Source organism: Heptranchias perlo, chromosome 3 (assembly GCF_035084215.1).
Source record: "Heptranchias perlo isolate sHepPer1 chromosome 3, sHepPer1.hap1, whole genome shotgun sequence".
In the NCBI taxonomy this organism is placed as follows: domain Eukaryota; kingdom Metazoa; phylum Chordata; class Chondrichthyes; order Hexanchiformes; family Hexanchidae; genus Heptranchias; species Heptranchias perlo.
In genome coordinates this window covers 54,250,252-54,269,922 of record NC_090327.1, presented here as the reverse complement: position 1 = coordinate 54,269,922, position 19,671 = coordinate 54,250,252, and the positions used below count along the sequence as shown (strand labels likewise).

The following is a 19,671-nucleotide window of genomic DNA, read 5'->3' as shown; positions in this document are numbered from 1 at the left end:
CATGGATCCGGCCCTTCTCACCTGCTTTCACTTGACGTTAATTGCAAGTGATGGGAAACTCGAACACGTATGGTTAAATTCATTTTAATTTTCTATTACACAAAGTATTAAGTACCTCAAGTATTTCAATAAGGTACATTGCCGTTTCAAGTATCGGCCCATTGGCTTTAAGTGGGGGCTGGACTTTCTGGTGTCTGCTGTCCACACGCATACAAACCTGCCTGGATTAAACTCAGAAGTGGGCGAGTTGGGGCCAGGATGCAATCCCGCTTCAAAAAGCTGTTATTTTAACCTCCCACCCGTTCTTGGGGATGAAAATTTACCCCACGTCCTCTCTTTACACATATCCTCCCAAAAAAGTGGGACTCTCTGCAGGTTCCTATATGCTGATACCAAGGGGAGGTTTGCTTATTTTAATTAGGGGCTTTCAATTGAAAGTCAGCTGCACCTTTAGGTGAGATACTCTCAGTGAACATTCCATCCAAAGCACAGAAGATATGGGCACCATTTGCATTAACGTCTGGATATTATTTCATTATTGTAAGTATATTAGAAATGAAAGTTATCAGAAATTATGTGAAAGGCTCTAAAGTTAACTCAATCATTCTGACTAGTTTAACAGTTTCAAACTGTTTAAATGATGAAAATTCTTTAAACGTGTCCAATTATATATTTGCTTTAAAATGGCTTAAAATATAAGATGCAGCCAAAAATCTGCCATCATCACTAATCCCTCCCTGTGGATTAAGGACTTCTCAGGAGCAATTAATGTAGTGGTGGTTTGACAAGCACTGAAATAACGTGCTTAAATTACACCGAGAACTATTGAACTTTATAGTGTAAATCAAAGTAATGTGTTGCATGTCCTCTGTATCAAAGGAGGTCACAGTGAAATGGCAACTAAACTCATTTGAAAGATAATCAGAGCAAATCTGTGTCTAAAATTCAGCCTCATATCACTAAAAGATGAGGCAGAAATTACTGATGGCAATGTTATTGTACAAAAGCCTAACATGATTGTGACATGTTCTGCTCTCCGGTATTTTAACAGAGACATTAACAGGTTAATGCCTTCATTAAAATAGGGGAGAGCAGGATTTGGTACAGATGCATTAAGCTTTCATATTGCCAACAGTAATTTCTACCCTTTGGCCTCTAAGATGTTAATGAGCTATTGGCCCATAGGAAGGATGCCATATCATCATCGTATCATCATATCATAGACTCTTGTTTTCATTGGTGAATTAAAACATAAAAATTTCTGTTCTATTTTTAGACTGAAAAAAAGTGCCTCTTGAACAGAACCCCAGTGTAATTCAGCCAAAATGATCACCCATAACATTGGACAGCTGAACTTGTATCTAATTCTAACAATCCTTTTAAAAAAAAATTCGTTCATGGGATGTGGGCATCGCTGGCAAGGCCAGCATTTATTGCCCATCCATAATTGCCCTTGAGAAGGTGGTGGTGAGCCGCCTTCTTGAACCACTGCAGTCCATGTGGTGACGGTTCTCCCACAGTGCTGTTAGGAAGGGAGTTCCAGGATTTTGATCCAGCAACGATGAAGGAACGGCAATATATTTCCAAGTCGGGATGGTGTGTGACTTGGAGGGGAACGTGCAGGTGGTGTTGTTCCCATGTACCTGCTGCCCTTGTCCTTCTAGGTGGTGGAGGTCGCGGGTTTGGGAAGTGCTGTCGAAGAAGCCTTGGTGAGTTGCTGCATTGCATCCTGTAGTTGGTACACACTGCAGCCATGGTGCGCCAGTAGTGAAGGGAATGAAAGTTTAGGGTGGTGGGTGGGGTACCAATCAAGTGGGCTGCTTTGTCCTCTATGGCATTATTCTAATTTTAACATTTGACTGCATAATGATAGCAAAAAAAACAAACCCACTCCAATACTGATTATAGGAAATGCCATTGTTACCAGTCACAGTGATACCATGCCCTCCCTGCTGCTCAGATACCAACCTGCAGATGGAAGCTTGTAGACAATTGGTTAAGTAGTAATTAAACAATATCCAGTTAAGTGGTTTTTCAAGGGAAGCCGTGCACTCAAATACATCCCAGCCAATGGAGAAGACTACCGCTGCCTTCAGTGGGGTCTCCTGGCCAGTCTTACCCAGGTAATTCAACAGGAGCATTCTGTATCAGGCACGAAATGAAGATGTGCTTATTAAGTTGGCTTAACAATTCACTATTGTGTTACCTAAGCTTTAAGTAATACACTGGATTCCTATTTGAATTAGGTTAAAACAGAAAAACTAATTGTTAGTTGACCCTGGTTGCAAATGTACTGATGTGCTCTGCCGTGGACTGGTAGGAGTCAGATTCTTCACACGATGAGTTCTCAAATTCACCTGAAAGTCTTTCAGGAGGCACTTTCCCTGATTGAGGGAAAATCAAAGGATGAGGCAACACCAGCTGACTTCGTGCACACTTTTGTCACAAAAAGCCTCAGCTATTTACAGTCTATATTAATGACTTAGATGACGGGACCGAGTCTAATGTATCCAAGTTTGCTGAAGATACAAAGCTAGGTGGGAAAGTAAACTGTGAGGAGGACACAAAGGGCTCAATTTTAAAACGGAGCCAGGAAGTGAACGGGGCGGTGGGGGGTCAATTTGAGGTTGGGAAACCCATTAGTACGGGTTTCCCGGACATCCTTACGATTTTGACATAAGGACGTCTTTTATTTTTTTTTGTCGGTTTCCTGTCCGACTGACTGGCTGATTGACAGGCTGGTCTCAGTCAGACGGGAGATCAGCCAGGGAGAGGACGTCTTCAGGTAAGTCTGCAGGTACGTCTTTGTTTGTGTGGATGGGGGGGGAGGCACGGCTGGGCAAGGGGCGTGGGTGGGCATGGGGGCCCGCGATCGTTGAGGGGGAGGATCAGGGTCGGGATTGGGGGTCTGCGATTGGGGGGGGTTGGGGGTCGGTGTAGATAGGCTTGTTGGGCCTGGGGGAAGCACTCCTGCTCCTCTGGGCCCACAAGCTGTGCCTTTCTAGGCACTTACCTGTTAATCTCAGGCCTTCTCGCCTCCTTTCACGAGGCGTAAAACAGAAGGCCCGGGAATCCCAGCCCCCCTGGGGTTGAAATGGGGAATTAGTGAAGAATGGAGACCTGAAGCCTCCTTGAAAGGTTTTAAGGCCCGACCCGCCTCCTGGGAGCGGGTTGGCCACCCACCCTTCGTCCCGTCCCTGTGAAAACCGGAAATGGGCGGGTTGGAGGCGGGTCTGAAATGGTAGCAATTCTCAATGCCCCCCTGCCCCCCAACCCACCCGTTTTTTACTTTTAAAATCAAGCACAAAGTGTCTGCAAAGTGATATGGACAAGTTAAGTGAGTGGGCAAAAAGGTGGCAGATGGAGTATAATGTGGGGAAATGTTACGTAATTCACTTTGGAAGGAAGAATAGAAAAACAGAATATTTTTAAATGGTAAGAAACTATTAAATGTTGGTGTTCAGAGGGATTTGGGTGTCCTTGTACACGAAACACAGAAAGTTAGCATGCAGGTACAGCAAGCAATTAGGAAGGCAAATGGTATGTTGGCCTTTATTGCAAGAGGGTTGGAGTGCAAGAATAAGGAAGCCTTGCTGCAATTGCACAGGGCTTTGGTGAGATCACACCTGGTGTAAAGTTTTGGTCACCTAACCTGAGGAAAGATATACTTGCCTTAGAGGTGGTTCAGCAAAGGTTCACTAGATTGATTCCTGGGATGAGAGGGTTGTCCTATGAGGAGAGATTGAGTAGAATGGGCCTATACTCTCTGGAGTTTAGAAGGATGAGGTGATCTCATTGAAACATATAAGATTCTGAGAGGGCTTGACAGGATCAATGTTGAGAGGCTGTTTCTCCTGGCTGAAGAGTCTAGAATTGGGGGCACAGTCTCAAGGTAAGGGATCGGCCATTTAGGATTGAGATGAGGAGAAATTTCTTCACTTGGAGGGTTGTGAATCTTTGGAATGCTCTACACCAGAGAGCTCTGGATGCTCAGTCGTTGAGTATATTCAAAATTGAAAGCGATAGATTTTTACACTCTAACGGAATCAATGATATGGGGATTGGGCGGGAAAGCAGAGTTGAGGTCGAAGATTAGCTGTGATTTTATTGAATGGCAGAGCAGGTTCAAGGGGCTGTATGGTCTACTCCTGCTCCTATTTCTTATGTTCTTTATTTTCTTACATCCTAGTAGCCCATTCAGAGTGGTGTTAATAGAAGCCTGGGAACAGATTGTGTATCTGTGTTTCTCCCACCTCCCAACAAGGGGCTGGTGTATGTATGAGGGAGTAGGGACATGCGGACCTACAGATACTTCCAGGAGACAATAACACACTAAAAAATGTTGCTTATAATTAGATGCACATGCAACATCACTTGCTATATCAGAAATGACTGAGCCAGGAACAGACTCATTTATATCAGAGTTGCATATATTTGCAGATGGATTTTATGGTAGGCTACATTTAAACTGGAAAGTAAATGGGATGGTGCCAATTTTATTTCTTCATTACACTTTAAAGCCACCCATTCTCTGGCATAAATCAGGTGGCCAAAAATGGAAAATGGATGGGAGTTCCATTCTGGTGAAATTCTGTCCAATTTGTGCTGGGTCTGAGGTTCTGGGGTGGTACCGTGGTATCGGAAGCTCCCCATCAACCAGATGGGAGTTTTAATTTAATATTCATCCAAGAGGGACATCCTGCATGCAATTTCCCCAACAGTCCCCATTTCCAAAGGATACCCATGTTAAATAGTTGCACCACCACCACCACAACAACAACAACAACAACTCGCATTTATATAGCGCCTTTAACGTAGTAAAACATCCTATGGTACTTCACAAACAAAATTTGACACTGAGCCACATAAGGAGATATTAGGACAGGTGGCCAAAAGCTTGGTCAAAGAGGTAGGTTTTAAGCAGCGTCGTAAAGAAAAAGAGAGAGAGAGAGAGATAGATAGAGTGGTGGAGAGGTTTAGGAAGGGAATTCCAGAGCTTAGGGCCTATTTCAGTGTTGCTAGGGAATCAACTGTGGTGGTAGCTGATTTATATGTCAAAAATAAGTAAATGAAAAATTGCAGATTCAAGTAATTTTTGACAGCTTTGGATTTTCTGCTTTTTTTCCTCTCTGCGGTCACAAAGGTTTCTCATGAGCCTTTGTTCCAATTTATCTATTTTTTTTGCCCATTACTGACAACAATTGAAATGCCCTTATGTGAGTAATTTGGAAGAAGAGGAGGTTCTACAAACGGATGCCAGGACAGGGCAGAGTGCACGCGAGATGCGCTGTGCACACCCACTGGTGCAGGCAGAGAGGGACTGGGTGATCGCCAGATGGACAAGGAGGACCAGACATGTAGTGCAGGAGTCCCCTGAGTGCATCTCACTCTCTAACCAGTATTCAGTTCTGAATACTAGTGGGGGAGAGGGTTCCTCTGGGGAGTGCAGCCAGAGCCAAGTCCACTGCAACATGAATGGGGGGGGGGGTAGAGGAGAAAGGTCAGGAGAGCAATAATGATAGGAGATTCCATAGTTAGGGGAGCAGAGCAGACAGGCTTTTCTGCGGTCGCAGACGGGGTATGTTGCCTCCCTAGTGCCGGGGTCAAGGATGTCACTGAGTGGCAGCAGAACATTCTGGGGGGGTGGTGGGGGAGGGTGAACAGCCAGAGGTCGTGGTCCATATCAGTACCAACGACATAGGTAGAAAGAGGGATGAAGTCCTGCTGGCAGTGTTTAAGGAGTTGGAAAGAGATTAACAAGCAGGACCTCAAGGGTAGTAATCTTGGGATTACTCCCAGTGCCATGCGCTAGTGAGTATAGAAATAGGAGGATAGAGCAGATGAATGCGTGGCTGGAGAGATGGTACAGGAAGGAGGGCTTTAGATTCCTGGGGCATTGAGACTGGTTCTGAGGGAGGTGGGACCTGTACAAGCTGGACGGGTTGTACCTCAACAGGGCTGGGACCAATATCCTTGCAGGGAGGTTTGCTAGTGCTGCTGGGGAGGATTTAAACTAACTTGACAGGGGGACGAGAACTGAGAGGAGATTCAGAAGGGATAGTAATAAAGCTGGAAGTGAAAGGTAGAAAGTAGAAAGTGAAATTGGAAGGCAGCGGAAAATAAGGTCAAAATAGGAAAAAAATGTTAAAAAGGCAAAATTAAAGGCACTTTATCTGAATGCATGCAGCCTTCACAACAAGGTTGATGAATTGACAGCACAAATGGAAATAAATGGATATGATCTAATTGCCATTACAGGGACATGGCTGCAGGGTGACCAAGGCTGGGAACTGAATATTCAACATTTTGGAAGGACCGGCAAAAAGGAGGTGAGGTAGCACTGTTAATAAAGGATGAGTTCAGTACAATAGTGAGAAAAGATCTTAGCTCAGAAGATTAAGATGTAGAATCAGTTTGGGTGGAGCTAAGAAACAGCAATGGGCAGAAAACATTGGTGGGAGTTGTTCATAGGCCACCAAACAGTAGTGGTAATGTAGGGCACGGTATAAAGCAGGAAATTAGAAGTGCATGTAACAAGGATAATACAGTAATCGTGGGGGACTTTAATCTACATATAGATTGGGCAAACCAAATTAGCACAAATACTGTGGAGGACGAATTCCTGGAATGTATACGAGATGGTTTTCTAGATCAGTATGTTGAGGAACCAACTAGGGAATAGACTATTTTAGATCTAGTATTGTGCAATGAGAAAGGGTTAATTAATAATCTTGTTGTAAAGGAGCCCTTAGGGAAGATTGACCATAATATGATAGAACTCTTCATTAGGTTTGAAAGTGATGTAGTTCAATCTGAAACTAGGGTCTTAAAATCTAAACAAAGGAAAATACGAAAGGTATGAGGCGCAAGTTGGCTGTGGTTGATTGGAGAACTACATTAAAAGGTATGATGGTAGACAGGCAATGGCTAGCATTTAAAGAATTAATACATAATTTGCAACAAATATATATTCCTTTAAGGCACAAAAACCCAACAGAAAAAGTGGTCCAAACGCAGCTAACAAGAGAAATTAAAAACAGTATTAAATCAAAGAAAGAGGCATATAAAGTTGCTCGAAAAAGAAGTAAGCCTGAGGATTGGGAGCATTTTAGAAGTCAGCAAAGGAGGACCAAGAAATTGATAAAGAAAGGGAAAATAGAATACGAGAGTAAACCGGCGAGAAACATAAAAATGGACTGTAAAAGCTTCTATATGTAAAAAGGCAAAGACTGGCGAAGGCAAATGTGGGTCCTTTACAGACAGAGAGGGGAGAATTTATAAAGGGGAATAAGGAAATGGCAGAGAAATTAAACAATTACTTTGTGTCTGTCTTCATGGAAGAAGTCACAAAAAAACCTCCCAGAAATACTAGAGAAACAAGGGTCTGGCGAGAATGGGGAACTGTAAGAAAATAGTACTAGAGAAATTAATGGGACTGAATCCTGCAGATTGGAGGGTAGCAAATGTAACCCCACTATTTAAGAAAGGAGGGAGAGATAAAACGGGGAACTGCAGACCTGTTAACCTGACATCAGTAGTAGGGAAAATGCTAGAATCTATTATAAAGGATGTGATTACAGGACACTTAGATTTGGCAGAGTCAATATGGATTTATGAAAGGGAAATCATGTTTGAAAAAACCTATTGGCGTTCTTTGAGGATGTAACTAGTAGAATAGATAAGGGGAAACCAGTGGATGCGGTTTATTTAGATTTTCAGAAGGCTTTCGATAAGGTCCCACATAGGAGGTTGGTGAACAAAGTTAGAGCACGTGGAATTGGGGGTAATATACTGGCATGGATTGAGAATTGGTTAACAGACAGGAATCAGAGAGTAAGAATAAATGGGTCTTTTTCAGGTTGGCAGACTGTGACAAGTACGGTACTGCAGGGATCAGTGCTTGGGCCCCAGCTATTCCCAGTTTATATCAATGATTTGGATGAGGGAACCATATGTAATATTTCCAAGTTTGCTGATAACACAAAACTAGGTGGGAATGTGAGTTGTGAGGAGGATGCAAAGAGGCTTCAAGGGGATATAGACAGGCTAAGTGAGTGGGCAAGAACATGGCAGATGGAATATAATGTGGAAAATGTGAAGTTATCTACTTTGGTAGGAAAAACAGAAATGCAGGGTATTTTTTAAATGGTAAGAGATTGGGAAATGTTGATGTTCAAAGGGACCTGGGTGTCCTTGTACATGGGTCACTGAAAGCTAACATGCAGATGCAGCAAGCAATTAGGAAGGCAAATAGTATGTTGGCCTTTATTACAAGAGGATTTGAGTACAGGAGTAAAGATGTCTTACTGCAATTATATAGGGCCTTGGTGAGATCCACACCTGGAGTATTGTTGTAAAATTTGGTCTCCTTACCTAAGAAAGGATATACGTGCTACAGAGGGAGTGCAACGAAGGTTCACCAGACTGATTCCTGGGATGGTGGGATTGTCGTATGAGGAGAGATTGGGTAGACTAGGCCTGTATTCTCTAGAGTTTAGAAGAATGAGAGGTGATCTCATTGAAGCATACAAAATTCTTGCAGAGCTCGACAGGGTAGATGCAAGGAGGATGTTTATCCTGTCTGGGGAGTCTAGAACCAGGGCTTAGAGTCTCGGAATAAGGCCATTTAGGACTGAGATGAGGAGAAATTTCTTCACTCAGAGGGTGGTGAATCTTTGGAATTCTCTACCCCAGAGGGCTGTGGAGGCTCAGTCACTGAGTACATTCAAAACAGAGATCGATAGATTTCTAGATATTACAGACATCAAGGTATATGGGGATGGTGCAGGAAAATGGCGTTGAGATACAAGATATGTTAGAAGGATCATCATATGAAGCCATATGGGTTGATCTAAAGAACAAAAAAGGGGCAGTCACACTGCTGGGAGTGTACGATAGACCCCAAACAGTCAGAGGGAGATAGAAGAGCAAATACAATAGGGCAGTAATAGTAGGGGATTTTAACTACCCTAATATTGACTGGGATACAATCAGTGAAAAAGGTATAGAGGGCACAGAATTCTTAAATTGCATTCAGGAGAACTTTTTTAGCCAGTACGTAGCAAGCCCACCAAGAGGGCGGGAAGTTCTGGATTTAGTTTTAGGGAATGAAGCTGGGCAGGTGGAAGGAGTATCAGTGGGAGAGCATTTAGGTGGTAGTGATCATAATTCAGCTAGATTTAGCATAGTTATAGAAAAGGACAAAGATAGAACAGGAATAAAAGTCCTAAATTGGGGAAAGGTCAATTTTACTAAGCTGAGAAGTGATTTAGCAAAAGTGGACTGGAAACAGCTACTTGAAGGTAAATTAGTGTCAGAGCAGTGGGGGGTATTCATAGGGGAGATTCAAGGGCTTCAGAGTACTGCAGAAAGCCTAGAGGAGTATAGAAAGTGCAGGGGTGAAATTAAAAAAGAAATTAGGAAAGCAAAGAGAGGGCATTAAAAAAATACTGGCAAGTAAAACCCCAAAATGTTTTAGAAATACACAAAGAGCAAGAGGATAACTAAGGAAAGAGTAAGGCCTATTAGTGACCAAAAAGGTAACCTATGTGTGGAGGTGGAAGATGTGAGTATGGTTCTTAATGAATACTTTGCATCTGCCTTCACAAAAGAGGGGGACAATGCAGAGATTGTAGTTAAGGAGGAGGATAGTGAAATATTGGATGGGATAAACATAGTGAGAGAGGAATTATTAAGGGGTTGAGCATCTTTGAAAGTAGATAAATCGCCAGGCCTGGATGAAATGTATCCCAGGCTGTTAAGAGAAGCAAGGGAGGAGGCTCTGACCATCAATTTTCAATCCTCATGGGATACAGGCATGGTGCCGGAGGATTGGAGGACTGCTAATCTTGTACCGTTTTGTTTAAAAAGGGAGAAAGAGATAAACTGAGTAATTATAAGCCAGTCAGTCTAACCTTGGTGGTGAGCAAATTATTGGAATCAATTCTGAGGGACAGGATAAATCATTATTTAGAAAGGCATGGAGTAATCAAGGACAGTCAGCATGGATTTGTTAAGGGAAGGTCGTGTCTGACTAGCTTGATTGAATTTTTTGAGGAGGTAACAAGGAGAGTCGATGAGGGTAACACGTTTGATGTAGTTACATGGATTTTAGCTAGGCTTTTGACAAGGTCCCACATGGCAGACTGGTCAAAAAAGTAAAATCCCATGGGATCCAAAGGAAAGTGGCTAGTTGCATCCAAGATTGGCTCAGTGGCAGGAAGCAAAGGGTAATGGTTGACAGATGTTTTTGCGACTGGAAGGTTGTTTCCAGTGGGGTTCCGCAAGGCTTAGTACGAGGTCCCTTGCTTTTTGTGGTATACATTAATGATTTGGACTTGAATGTGGGGGTTTGATCAAGGTGTTTGCACATGATACAAAAATTGGCCATGTGGTTCATAGTGAGGAGGAAAACTTTAAACTGCAGGAAGATATCAATGGACTGGTCAGGTGGGCAGAAAAGTGGCAAATGGAATTCAATCCAGAGAAGTGTGAGGTAATGCATTTGGGGAGGGCAAACAAGGCATGAGAGTACACAATAAATGGGAGGATACAGAGGGTTTAGAGGAACAAAGAGACCTTGGAGTGTATGTCCATAGATCCCTGAAGGTAGCAGGACAGGTAGATAAGGTGGTTAAAAAGGCATATGGGATACTTTCCTTTATTAGCCGAGGCACAGAATATAAGAGCAGGGAGGTTATGCTAAAACAGTATAAAACATTGGTTAGGCCACAGCTTGAGTACTGTGTACAGTTCTGGTCACCACATTATAGGAAAGATGTGATTGCAGTAGAGAGTGTACAGAGGAGATTTACGAGGATGTTGCCAGGGCTGGAGAATTTTAGCTATGAGAAAAGATTGGATAGGCTGGGGTTGTTTTCTTTGGAACAAAGGAGGCTGAGGGGAGATTTAATTGAGATATATAAAATTATGACGGGACTAGATAGAGTGGATAGGGAGGACCTATTTCCCTTAGGAGAGGGATCAGTGACCAGGGGGCATAGATTTAAAGTAATTGGTAGAAGGATTAGAGGGGAGCTGAGGAGAATTTTTTTCACCCAGAGGGCGGTGGGGGTTTGGAACTCACTGCCTGAAAGGGTGGTAGAGGCAGAAACCCTCAACTCATTTAAAAAGTACTTGGATGTGCACTTGAAGTGCCGTAACCTATAGGGCAATGGACCAAGAGCTGGAAAGTGGGATTGAGCTGGATAGCTCTTTTTCAGCCGGCACGGAGACAATAGGCCGAATAGCCTCTTTCTGTGCCATAACTTTCTATGATCCCGGCGAGGCGCATGATGTACACGCCTAAAGAGGCCAGTGGCAGGATTATGGGAAATTGTTCCGCCGGCCTCATTTGTCATGGCCCCGGAGGCAACTCGCTGGTCCCGGGAGGCACTAAGATCCTAAGGAGAGTCCGGGGGAGGGCAGGGGAAGCTATCGTGGGGGGAGGGGGGGCAGGAGGTGAGCTGTGGCTGGCAGCAGCCCGCAAATTTAACGTAGAGCCGGTACTTACCTTACCACAGAAAGGTAAGTAAAAAAATGAAACCTTACCTTTCCGATAGCATCATCCAGCGTCCCTTTAAGGAGCGCCTGAGAATACTGACCACAGCATGCACGGTGCATGGGGGTGGTGGTGGGGGTTGTCTCAAACACACGTTCCACATCTGCAAAGGGCCTAATGCCTACTTCAGGCACGCGCCCTGGTCGCCTATGCAGGAGCTTTTACCAATATGGCACGAAGTGCACTTCTGGCACGGAACGAGCATGTGCATGCTACCTGTCATATTGGACCCTTAGGCGCTCGTTTTACATCTGTAAAACGAGCACGGCACGATCCAATTTCTAATATCAAAAACAAGCTGAAATGCCAAGGCAACAATTGAATCACAGCAGGTCTGGATAATTTTACGACGATGACAGGGATTCATTTATCGCTGACAGATGACATCAACGGTCTCTGATATCTTCAGTCAGCTCCTACCCATTGATCAGTTCCTGCTCTAGCCTATAATAACTTCACATAAGCATTCTTCCCTTTCTGGAGAACAGTGTGAAATTTAAGATTTCAAATATTAAAAACATGTTTGTATGTTAAATGTGGGTGAACTCCTCGGGAGTAGTGAAATTCCTAATAGAAAGGAAAAGAGTTTGTTCAGAAACAAGGACACCACATAGAGCAGATTTTACAAAGATGGGAAGTGGAAAGAGAAATTGGCACACACAACTATAGATCAAGAATGCAATGTTTTTAAAATGAGATTGTAATAGTGCAAATAAATATATACCATTCCACTAAAAAATTAAGACTACTTCATGTGTCAGGGTGAATAAAGAGGTTAGAAAAATTGAAGAATGGTGTCTATAGGTATAATAAAAATAATTTAAAAAAAGAGGGATACAAGAAAAAAAAGAAAAGAGGGTAAAACGATAAAGCAACAAAAAGGGAGTTAAGAGAGAATCTTTAAAAATATTACAAAGAACAATAAAGTATTCTACAAATTATATATCAGTAAAAAGAGAATTGTTAAATGTAAGATCACTGCACTGAGGGAGTGCTGCATTGACAGAGTTGCTATCCTTTGGATGAGAAGTTAAACTAAGATCCTGCCTACTTATTCAGGGATGTTGATGATCCCATGGCATTATTTGAAGAACAGCAGTAGATCTCCCATTGTTCTAACCAATACATTGAACACCACCCAAAATAGATTGGTCATTCATCTCTTTGCTTTTTGTGCGACCTAGCTGTGCGCAAAATGGCTGCTGTGTTTCGCTTACATAGCAACAGTGACTGCTCTTCAAAGTAATTCATCACACTTTACGATGCCTCAAGTGACATGATAATGTGCCATATAAATGCAAGTTGTTTCTTTTTTTTAAAAATGGTTTTCCTTCTCCACCTTTGCTATTGCATAAGAACATAAGAAATAGGAGGAGTAGGCCATACGGCCTCTCAAGCCTGCAATTCAATAAGATCATGGCTGATCTTCTACCTCAACTCCACTTTCCCTCCCTAGCCCCATATCACTTGATTCCCTTAGTGTCCGAATATCCATCAATTTCAGTTTTGAATATACTCAACGACTGAGCATCCGCAGCCCTCTGGGGTAGAGAATTCCAAAGATTCACAACCCTCTGAGTGAAGAAATTTTTCTCATCTCGGTCCTAAATGGCCGACCTCTTATCATGAGACTGTGACCTCTTGTTCTAGACTCTCCAGCCAAAGGAAACAGCCTTTCAGCATTTACGCTATCAAGCCCTCTAAGAATTGTATACATTTCAATGAGATCACCTCTCATTCTTCTAAGCTCCGGAGAATATGGGCACATTCTACTCAATCTCTCCTCATAGGACAACCCTCTCAAGCCAGGAATCAATCTAGTGAACCTTCATTGCACCCCATCTAAGGCAAGTATATCCTTCTTTAAGTAAGGGGTCTAAAACTGTACACAGTACTCCAGGTGTGGTCTCACCAGAACTGTATATAATTGAAGCAACACCTTCTTACTCTTAGCCTTTATTGCAAGGGTGTTGAAGTATAACATACCATTTGCCTTCCTAATTGCTTGCTGTACCTGCATATTAACTTTCTGTAATTCATATACAAGGACACCCAAATCCCTCTGACTACCAACATTTCATAGTCTCTCACCTTTTAAAAAATATACTGCTTTTCTATTCTTCCTACCAAAGTGGATAATTTCACATTTCCCGATATTATACTCCATCTGCCATCTTCTCGCCCATTCACTTAACCTGTTTATATCCCTTTGCAGCCTCTTTGCGTCCTCCTCACAGCTTACTTTCCCACCTCGCTCGGATACATTACACTCAGTCTCCTCAATCAAGTCATTGATATAGATTGTAAACAGCTGAGGCCCAAGCACTGATTCTTGTGGCACCCCACTAGTTACAACCTGCCAACCCGAAAATTACCCGTTTATTCCTTCTCTCTGTTTTCTGTCCGTTAACCAATCCTCAATCCATGTAATATATTACCCCCAATTCCATGAGCCCTAATCTTGTGTAACAACCTCTTGTGTGGCACATTATTGAATGCCTTTTGAAAATCCAAATATACTACATCCACTGGTTCCATCTTATCTATCTTGCTAGTTACAACCTCAAAAAACTCTAATAGATTTGTCAAATGTGATTTCCCTTTCATAAAACTGTGTTGACTCTGCCTAATCATATTATGATTTTCTAAGTGCCCTGTTACTACATCCTTAATCATGGATTCTAGCATTTTCCCTACTACTGATCTCAGGCTAACTGGCCTATAGTTCCCTGTTTTCTCTTTCCCTCCTTTCTTGAATAGCAGAGTTACATTTTCTATCTTCCAATCTATGGGGACTGTTCTAAAATCTAGGGAATTCTGGAAGATCAAAACCAATGAATCCACTATCTCTGCAGCCATTGCTTTTAAAACCCAAGGATGTAGGCCATCAGGGCCAGGGGATTTGTTGGCTTTTAGTCCCATTAATTTCTTCAGTATTTTTTCTTTACTAATCTTAATTGCTTTAAGTTCCTCACTCTCATTAAACCCTTGGTTCCCCACTATTTGTGGTATGTTTTTTGTGTCATCTACTGTGAAGACAGATACAAAATATTTGTTTAACGTCTCTGTCATTTCCTTATTCCCCATTATAATTTCTCCTGTCTCAGCATCTAAGGGACCCACGTTTGCTTTTGCTAATCTCTTCCTTTTTACACACTTGTAGAAGCTCTTACAATCTCTTTTTATATCTCTTGCTCGTTTACTCTCATATTCAATTTTCTCCCTCTATCAATTTCTTGGTCATCCTTTGCTGATTTCTAAAACCCTCCCAATCCTCAGGCTTACTACTCTTTTTGGCAACACTGTAAGCCTCTTCTTTTAATCTAATACTATCCTTAACTTCTCTGGTTAGCCACAATTGGATAATTTTTCCCATGGAGTTTTTATTCCTCGAGAATTATTTCTTTAAATGTTCACCGTTGCTTATCTACCATTAAATCTTTTAATCTAATTTCCCAATCTACCTTAGCCAACTCGCCCCTCATACCTACGTAATTAGCTTTGTCAAAATTTAAGACCCTAGTTTTGGACTTAACTACATCACTCTCAAACTCAATCTGAAATTCTATCACATTATGATCACTCTACCCCAGAGGATCCTTAACTATAAGATTACTAATTTACCCCGTCTCATTATAGATCACACTAGATCTAAAATAGCCTGTTCTCTAGTTGGTTCCTTGACATATTGTTTCCTGCTCCAATATGCATTGCCTTTTTATCTACATTAAAATCCATCTGCAATTCCTAGATCATCTGCTTTAATATTATAAACTTTGATTTTCACTACAAATTATGATGTACTTGTCAATTGTGTTGATTTCTTATATTGATGATGGGGGACTCACCCGCCCATAGAGACTCCTGCTGCTATCATTGGAGCTTCTGCAAGTATTTCCTGGACATGTGCAATGACAGTTTCCAAATCTTCTGTGTTGGCTGCACAGTATGTTCTGGGAGTCTAGAGGCAGTCATACAAAGTGACATTGTAAGTAATGTTAACGACTTCATTGCAGAAAGAAAAGTTCATTGTTACCAGGTGCAAAACCTCAAGTTTAGCAAGTTCAGAATTCTCGGTACAATCCTAAGCTGGGAAGACTGACAGGCATTAAAAAAAGTCCTCTAGTGAGAAAGATTACAATTTTCAAATTAATTTTTGGGATTGTCCTTCCAAATCAGGATCACATTCCATGTTACATTTGCTACTTACTGGAAATGCATTTCAGTGACTGAAATAAAGTTTTACATTTTGTAGTTTTGGCATTACAGTGGCATATTGGGAATGATGCTAAGTGTTGCAATCTAGAGTTTTCAGGTTTGAGTTCTAAGCCCAATGGCCTGGAAATTCAATGTTGCTGTGCCTATTTTTCGGGCACTAAACGAGTGGCTAAGCCTGCAACATGGCGGGCAGGAAGCGCACCATCATTATGAGCCAGAAGTGCATTGCCTGCAACAATGGTGTAGGCAAAAAAAATAGGCGTCCAGGGCCTGTGCTTGAATCAGGTGTTCGGCCTCCTCTGCAATATTGGTTTGTCCTGAGGTAGCCAGCGCCAGCTACATTCATGAAAATCAGATCTACATGGCAGTCCTTAAAGGGACCACTGCAGGCCACAACTAAAAAGGTATAAGAACATAAGAAATAGAAGCAGGAGTAGTCCATACGGCCCCTCGAGCCTGCACCGCCATTCAGTCAGATCATGGCTGATCTTCGACCTCAACTTCATTTTCCTGCCCAATCCCCATATCCCTTGATTTCCATTAGAATCCCTTGATTCTCCAAAAATCTATCTATCTCAGCGTTGAATATATTCAATGACCCAGCATCGACAGCACTCTCAGGTAGTGAATTCCAAAGATTCACAACCCTCTGAGTGAAGAAATTCCTTCTCATCTCAGTCTTAAATGGCCAACCCCTTATCCTGCAACTATACCCTCTACTTCTAGACTCTCCAGCCAGGAGAAACAACCTCTCAGCATCGACCCTATCAAGCCCGCTCAGAATCTTACATGTTTCAATGAGATCAGCTCTCATTGTTCTAAACTCCAGAGAATATAGGTCCATTCTACTCAACCTGTCCTCATAGGACAACCCTCTCATCCCAGGAATTAATCCAGTGAACCTTTGTTGCACCGCCTCTATGGCAAGTATATCCTTCCTTAGATAAGGAGACCAAAACTGTACGCAGTATTCCAGCTGAGGTCTCACCAAAGCCCTGTACGATTGGAGTAAGACTTCCTTACTCTTGGGCCTCGATATCACCAGGGAGGCAGGGTGGCAGCAGAGGGGGGGGCGGGGGCGACTGGACGGGTGGGTAACCCGCCCAGTAAAATCCGTCTGTTACCCACGCGATCGTGGGTAAATTGAAGCTACTTAACGTGGCTTCCGGGTTTCCCGTCGTCAACCTGCGCAGTGGGCGGACTGCGCACCCGCATCACAGGCTGTCAGCTGGACGAGCCCTATTTAAAGGGGTAGTCCTCCAATGCTGCTCCTGCAGCAAACAACCAAAATTATACAATGGAGCAGCCCAGGGAAAGGCTGCTCCCAGATTTACTGATGCCTCACACCAGGTCCTACTGGATGGGGTGAGGAGGAGGAGGGATATTTTCTACCCGGCAGATGGGAGGAAGTGGCCTGCCTCTGCCACCAAGAAGGCCTGGCTTGAGGTGGCAGAGCAGGTCACCAGCAGCAGCAACGTCTCCCACACATGGATCCAGTGCAGGAAGCGCTTCAGTGAACTAACTAGGTCAGCCAAAGTGAGTACACTTACTCAGTCTCCTACAATCCGTCTTCCACATCACCGCACCCACCCCACAACTCCTTCTGCACTGCAAACACTACTCTATCAGATCACTCCTCACACCCACTCAAAGCTCATCTTCAACTTACCTGCACTTACTCACCTCCCCAGTACTCATCCCACCACTACCACTCAACCCAATCCTCATACAATGTCATGGCTCTGTCTCATACTCACCCTCTGATGCATCTCTTTCACGGTCAGCCTCACCCAATCCAATGCATTCAGCGGTTGGCCACGTCACCATCCCTCACTCTTGCCTCTCTACTTTCTCCCCTTATAAGAGAAGGGAGCCCAGAATGCACGGGAGAGGGCGAAGACCGGAGGGGGGCCGCAACATCTGGTCGTCCTCACAGACGTGGAAGCAGGAGGCTCTGGAACTAAGTCACCCCCTCGAGTGCCTGTCCGTCGGGAACGCCGAGACTGGCACCCGACAAATGGTTGGTGACAGAACTTTAACATTCAGCACTCACAATAGCAAATGATGATAACATGCCTTGCAATCATCAGCACCTTAATATCTGTCATCATGCTTAATATTGCCTTCTGTTCTCTTACAGGGCCTTCAGCGACCGCCACAATGGCAGAGGGCGATTCCTGAGAGGCCGGCGGGGCACCGTCATATCTGAGCAAGCCATCCACCAGTGCTGATACACATACCTCGGTGGGTTCCCGTCCTCACTTAGTTGGGGTCGCACATGGTGAGTTACCACACACGTGAGCACGAGCAGACACTGGTGGCAGGGGCAGCTGTGGAGAGTCTGCGTCGGTGGGAGCACTCTTCTCCAGGCTCTGCTCAGCTGGACACAGATGCTGAACCATGAAAAGGAGAATGATTGAGGGGCATCAGCACATTTGTGAGGTGCTGTAACAAATGCCACACACACTCTCCATAATCGCGCAGAGGATGGAGGAGTCCAACTCCTGCATGAATGGAATGGTGGCACAGGTACAGGAGGGAATCTCTGAGATAGTGTCGTGGGTAAGTGCGGGAATGTCTGCGATGGAGGGTAGGCTAGCCTCCATCGAGCTTCAAGCTCGGCTCACCAATGAGTCAATTGAGGCCCTGACAACGGCCCTTCAAACTCAGGGTGAGCAACATTCTGCCGCCTCAAACAGGCAGGCAGATACTCTGGCATTGGCCTTACAAGGCTTTTTTTTTATTCGTTCACGGGATGTGGGCGTCGCTGGCGAGGCCAGCATTTATTGCCCATCCCTAATTGCCCTCGAGAAGGTGGTGGTGAGCCGCCTTCTTGAACCGCTGCAGTCCGTGTGGTGACGGTTCTCCCACAGTGCTGTTAGGAAGGGAGTTCCAGGATTTTGACCCAGCGACAATGAAGGAACGGCAATATATTTCCAAGTCGGGATGGTGTGTGACTTGGAGGGAAACGCGCAGGTGGTGTTGTTCCCATGCGCCTGCTGCTCTTGTCCTTCTAGGTGGTAGAGGTCGCGGGTTTGGGAGGTGCTGTCGAAGAAGCCTTGGCGAGTTGCTGCAGTGCATCCTGTGGATGGTGCACACTGCAGCCACAGTGCGCCGGTGGTGAAGGGAGTGAATGTTTAGGGTGGTGGATGGGGTGCCAATCAAGCGGGCTGTTTTATCTTGGATGGTGTCGAGCTTCTTGAGTGTTGTTGGAGCTGCACTCATCCAGGCAAGTGGAGAGTATTCCATCACACTCCTGACTTGTGCCTTGTAGATGGTGGAAAGGCTTTGGGGTGTCAGGAGGTGACTCTCGCTTCACACATGTACTCCAAACTGTCGTCCAGCAGGGTGGTAGGGGTGATGTGGGCCTGGCCCAGGAGAGGGAAGATAGCAAAAGGGGACATGGAAGTGGGGACGCCACTCAAAGCGCCCCCACATCTCACCTATTGCCCCCCTCTTAACCAGTACCCTCAATGCTGCCTCCTCTCCAGGTGGCCAAGTCTGCCCCTGCACAGGTGCAGGTGGAGCAGTCTTTGGAGGGGCCCTCACGGGCACCGAATCCCAGAGGGCGTAGGCCCAAAGCATCTAATCGGTCAAGGCATTAACAAGAGCAACCTGCCACTAACTCTGCTGCAGCCACAGGGGAGGCACCACGTAGGAGTATTCGTAAGCGTCAGGCGAAGGTTTTGTGAGCACAAAGGGGATGCACGAGGGTGTTTGGCAGTTTGTCATGTTTTTATTTATATTTGATTTTTGTCAATGGCACATTAAATATTATTATTGTCACCACTACTGCCACGTCTTGTCCATTCTTGACTGGCTTGTGTAATAAGTCCCTTTCATGAGGTTTACCATGAATACCCACACTTGATGCCACCCATTGGGTCACTCTA

The 19,671-nt window shown here is 44.1% G+C and overlaps 1 protein-coding gene across 1 annotated transcript in view; it reads right to left on the bottom strand.

The window, feature by feature from the left end:
* Positions 1-19,671, bottom strand: part of abhd3 (abhydrolase domain containing 3, phospholipase) — an 86,551-nt gene that overhangs the window by 21,643 nt on the left and 45,237 nt on the right. Inside the window, exons 5-6 of the mRNA XM_067975463.1 lie at positions 15,409-15,521; positions 1,969-2,142 (exon numbers count right to left, since the gene is read on the bottom strand). Of these exons, the coding sequence (XP_067831564.1) occupies positions 1,969-2,142; positions 15,409-15,521 (287 nt within the window). The remainder of the gene's footprint in view (positions 1-1,968; positions 2,143-15,408; positions 15,522-19,671) is intronic.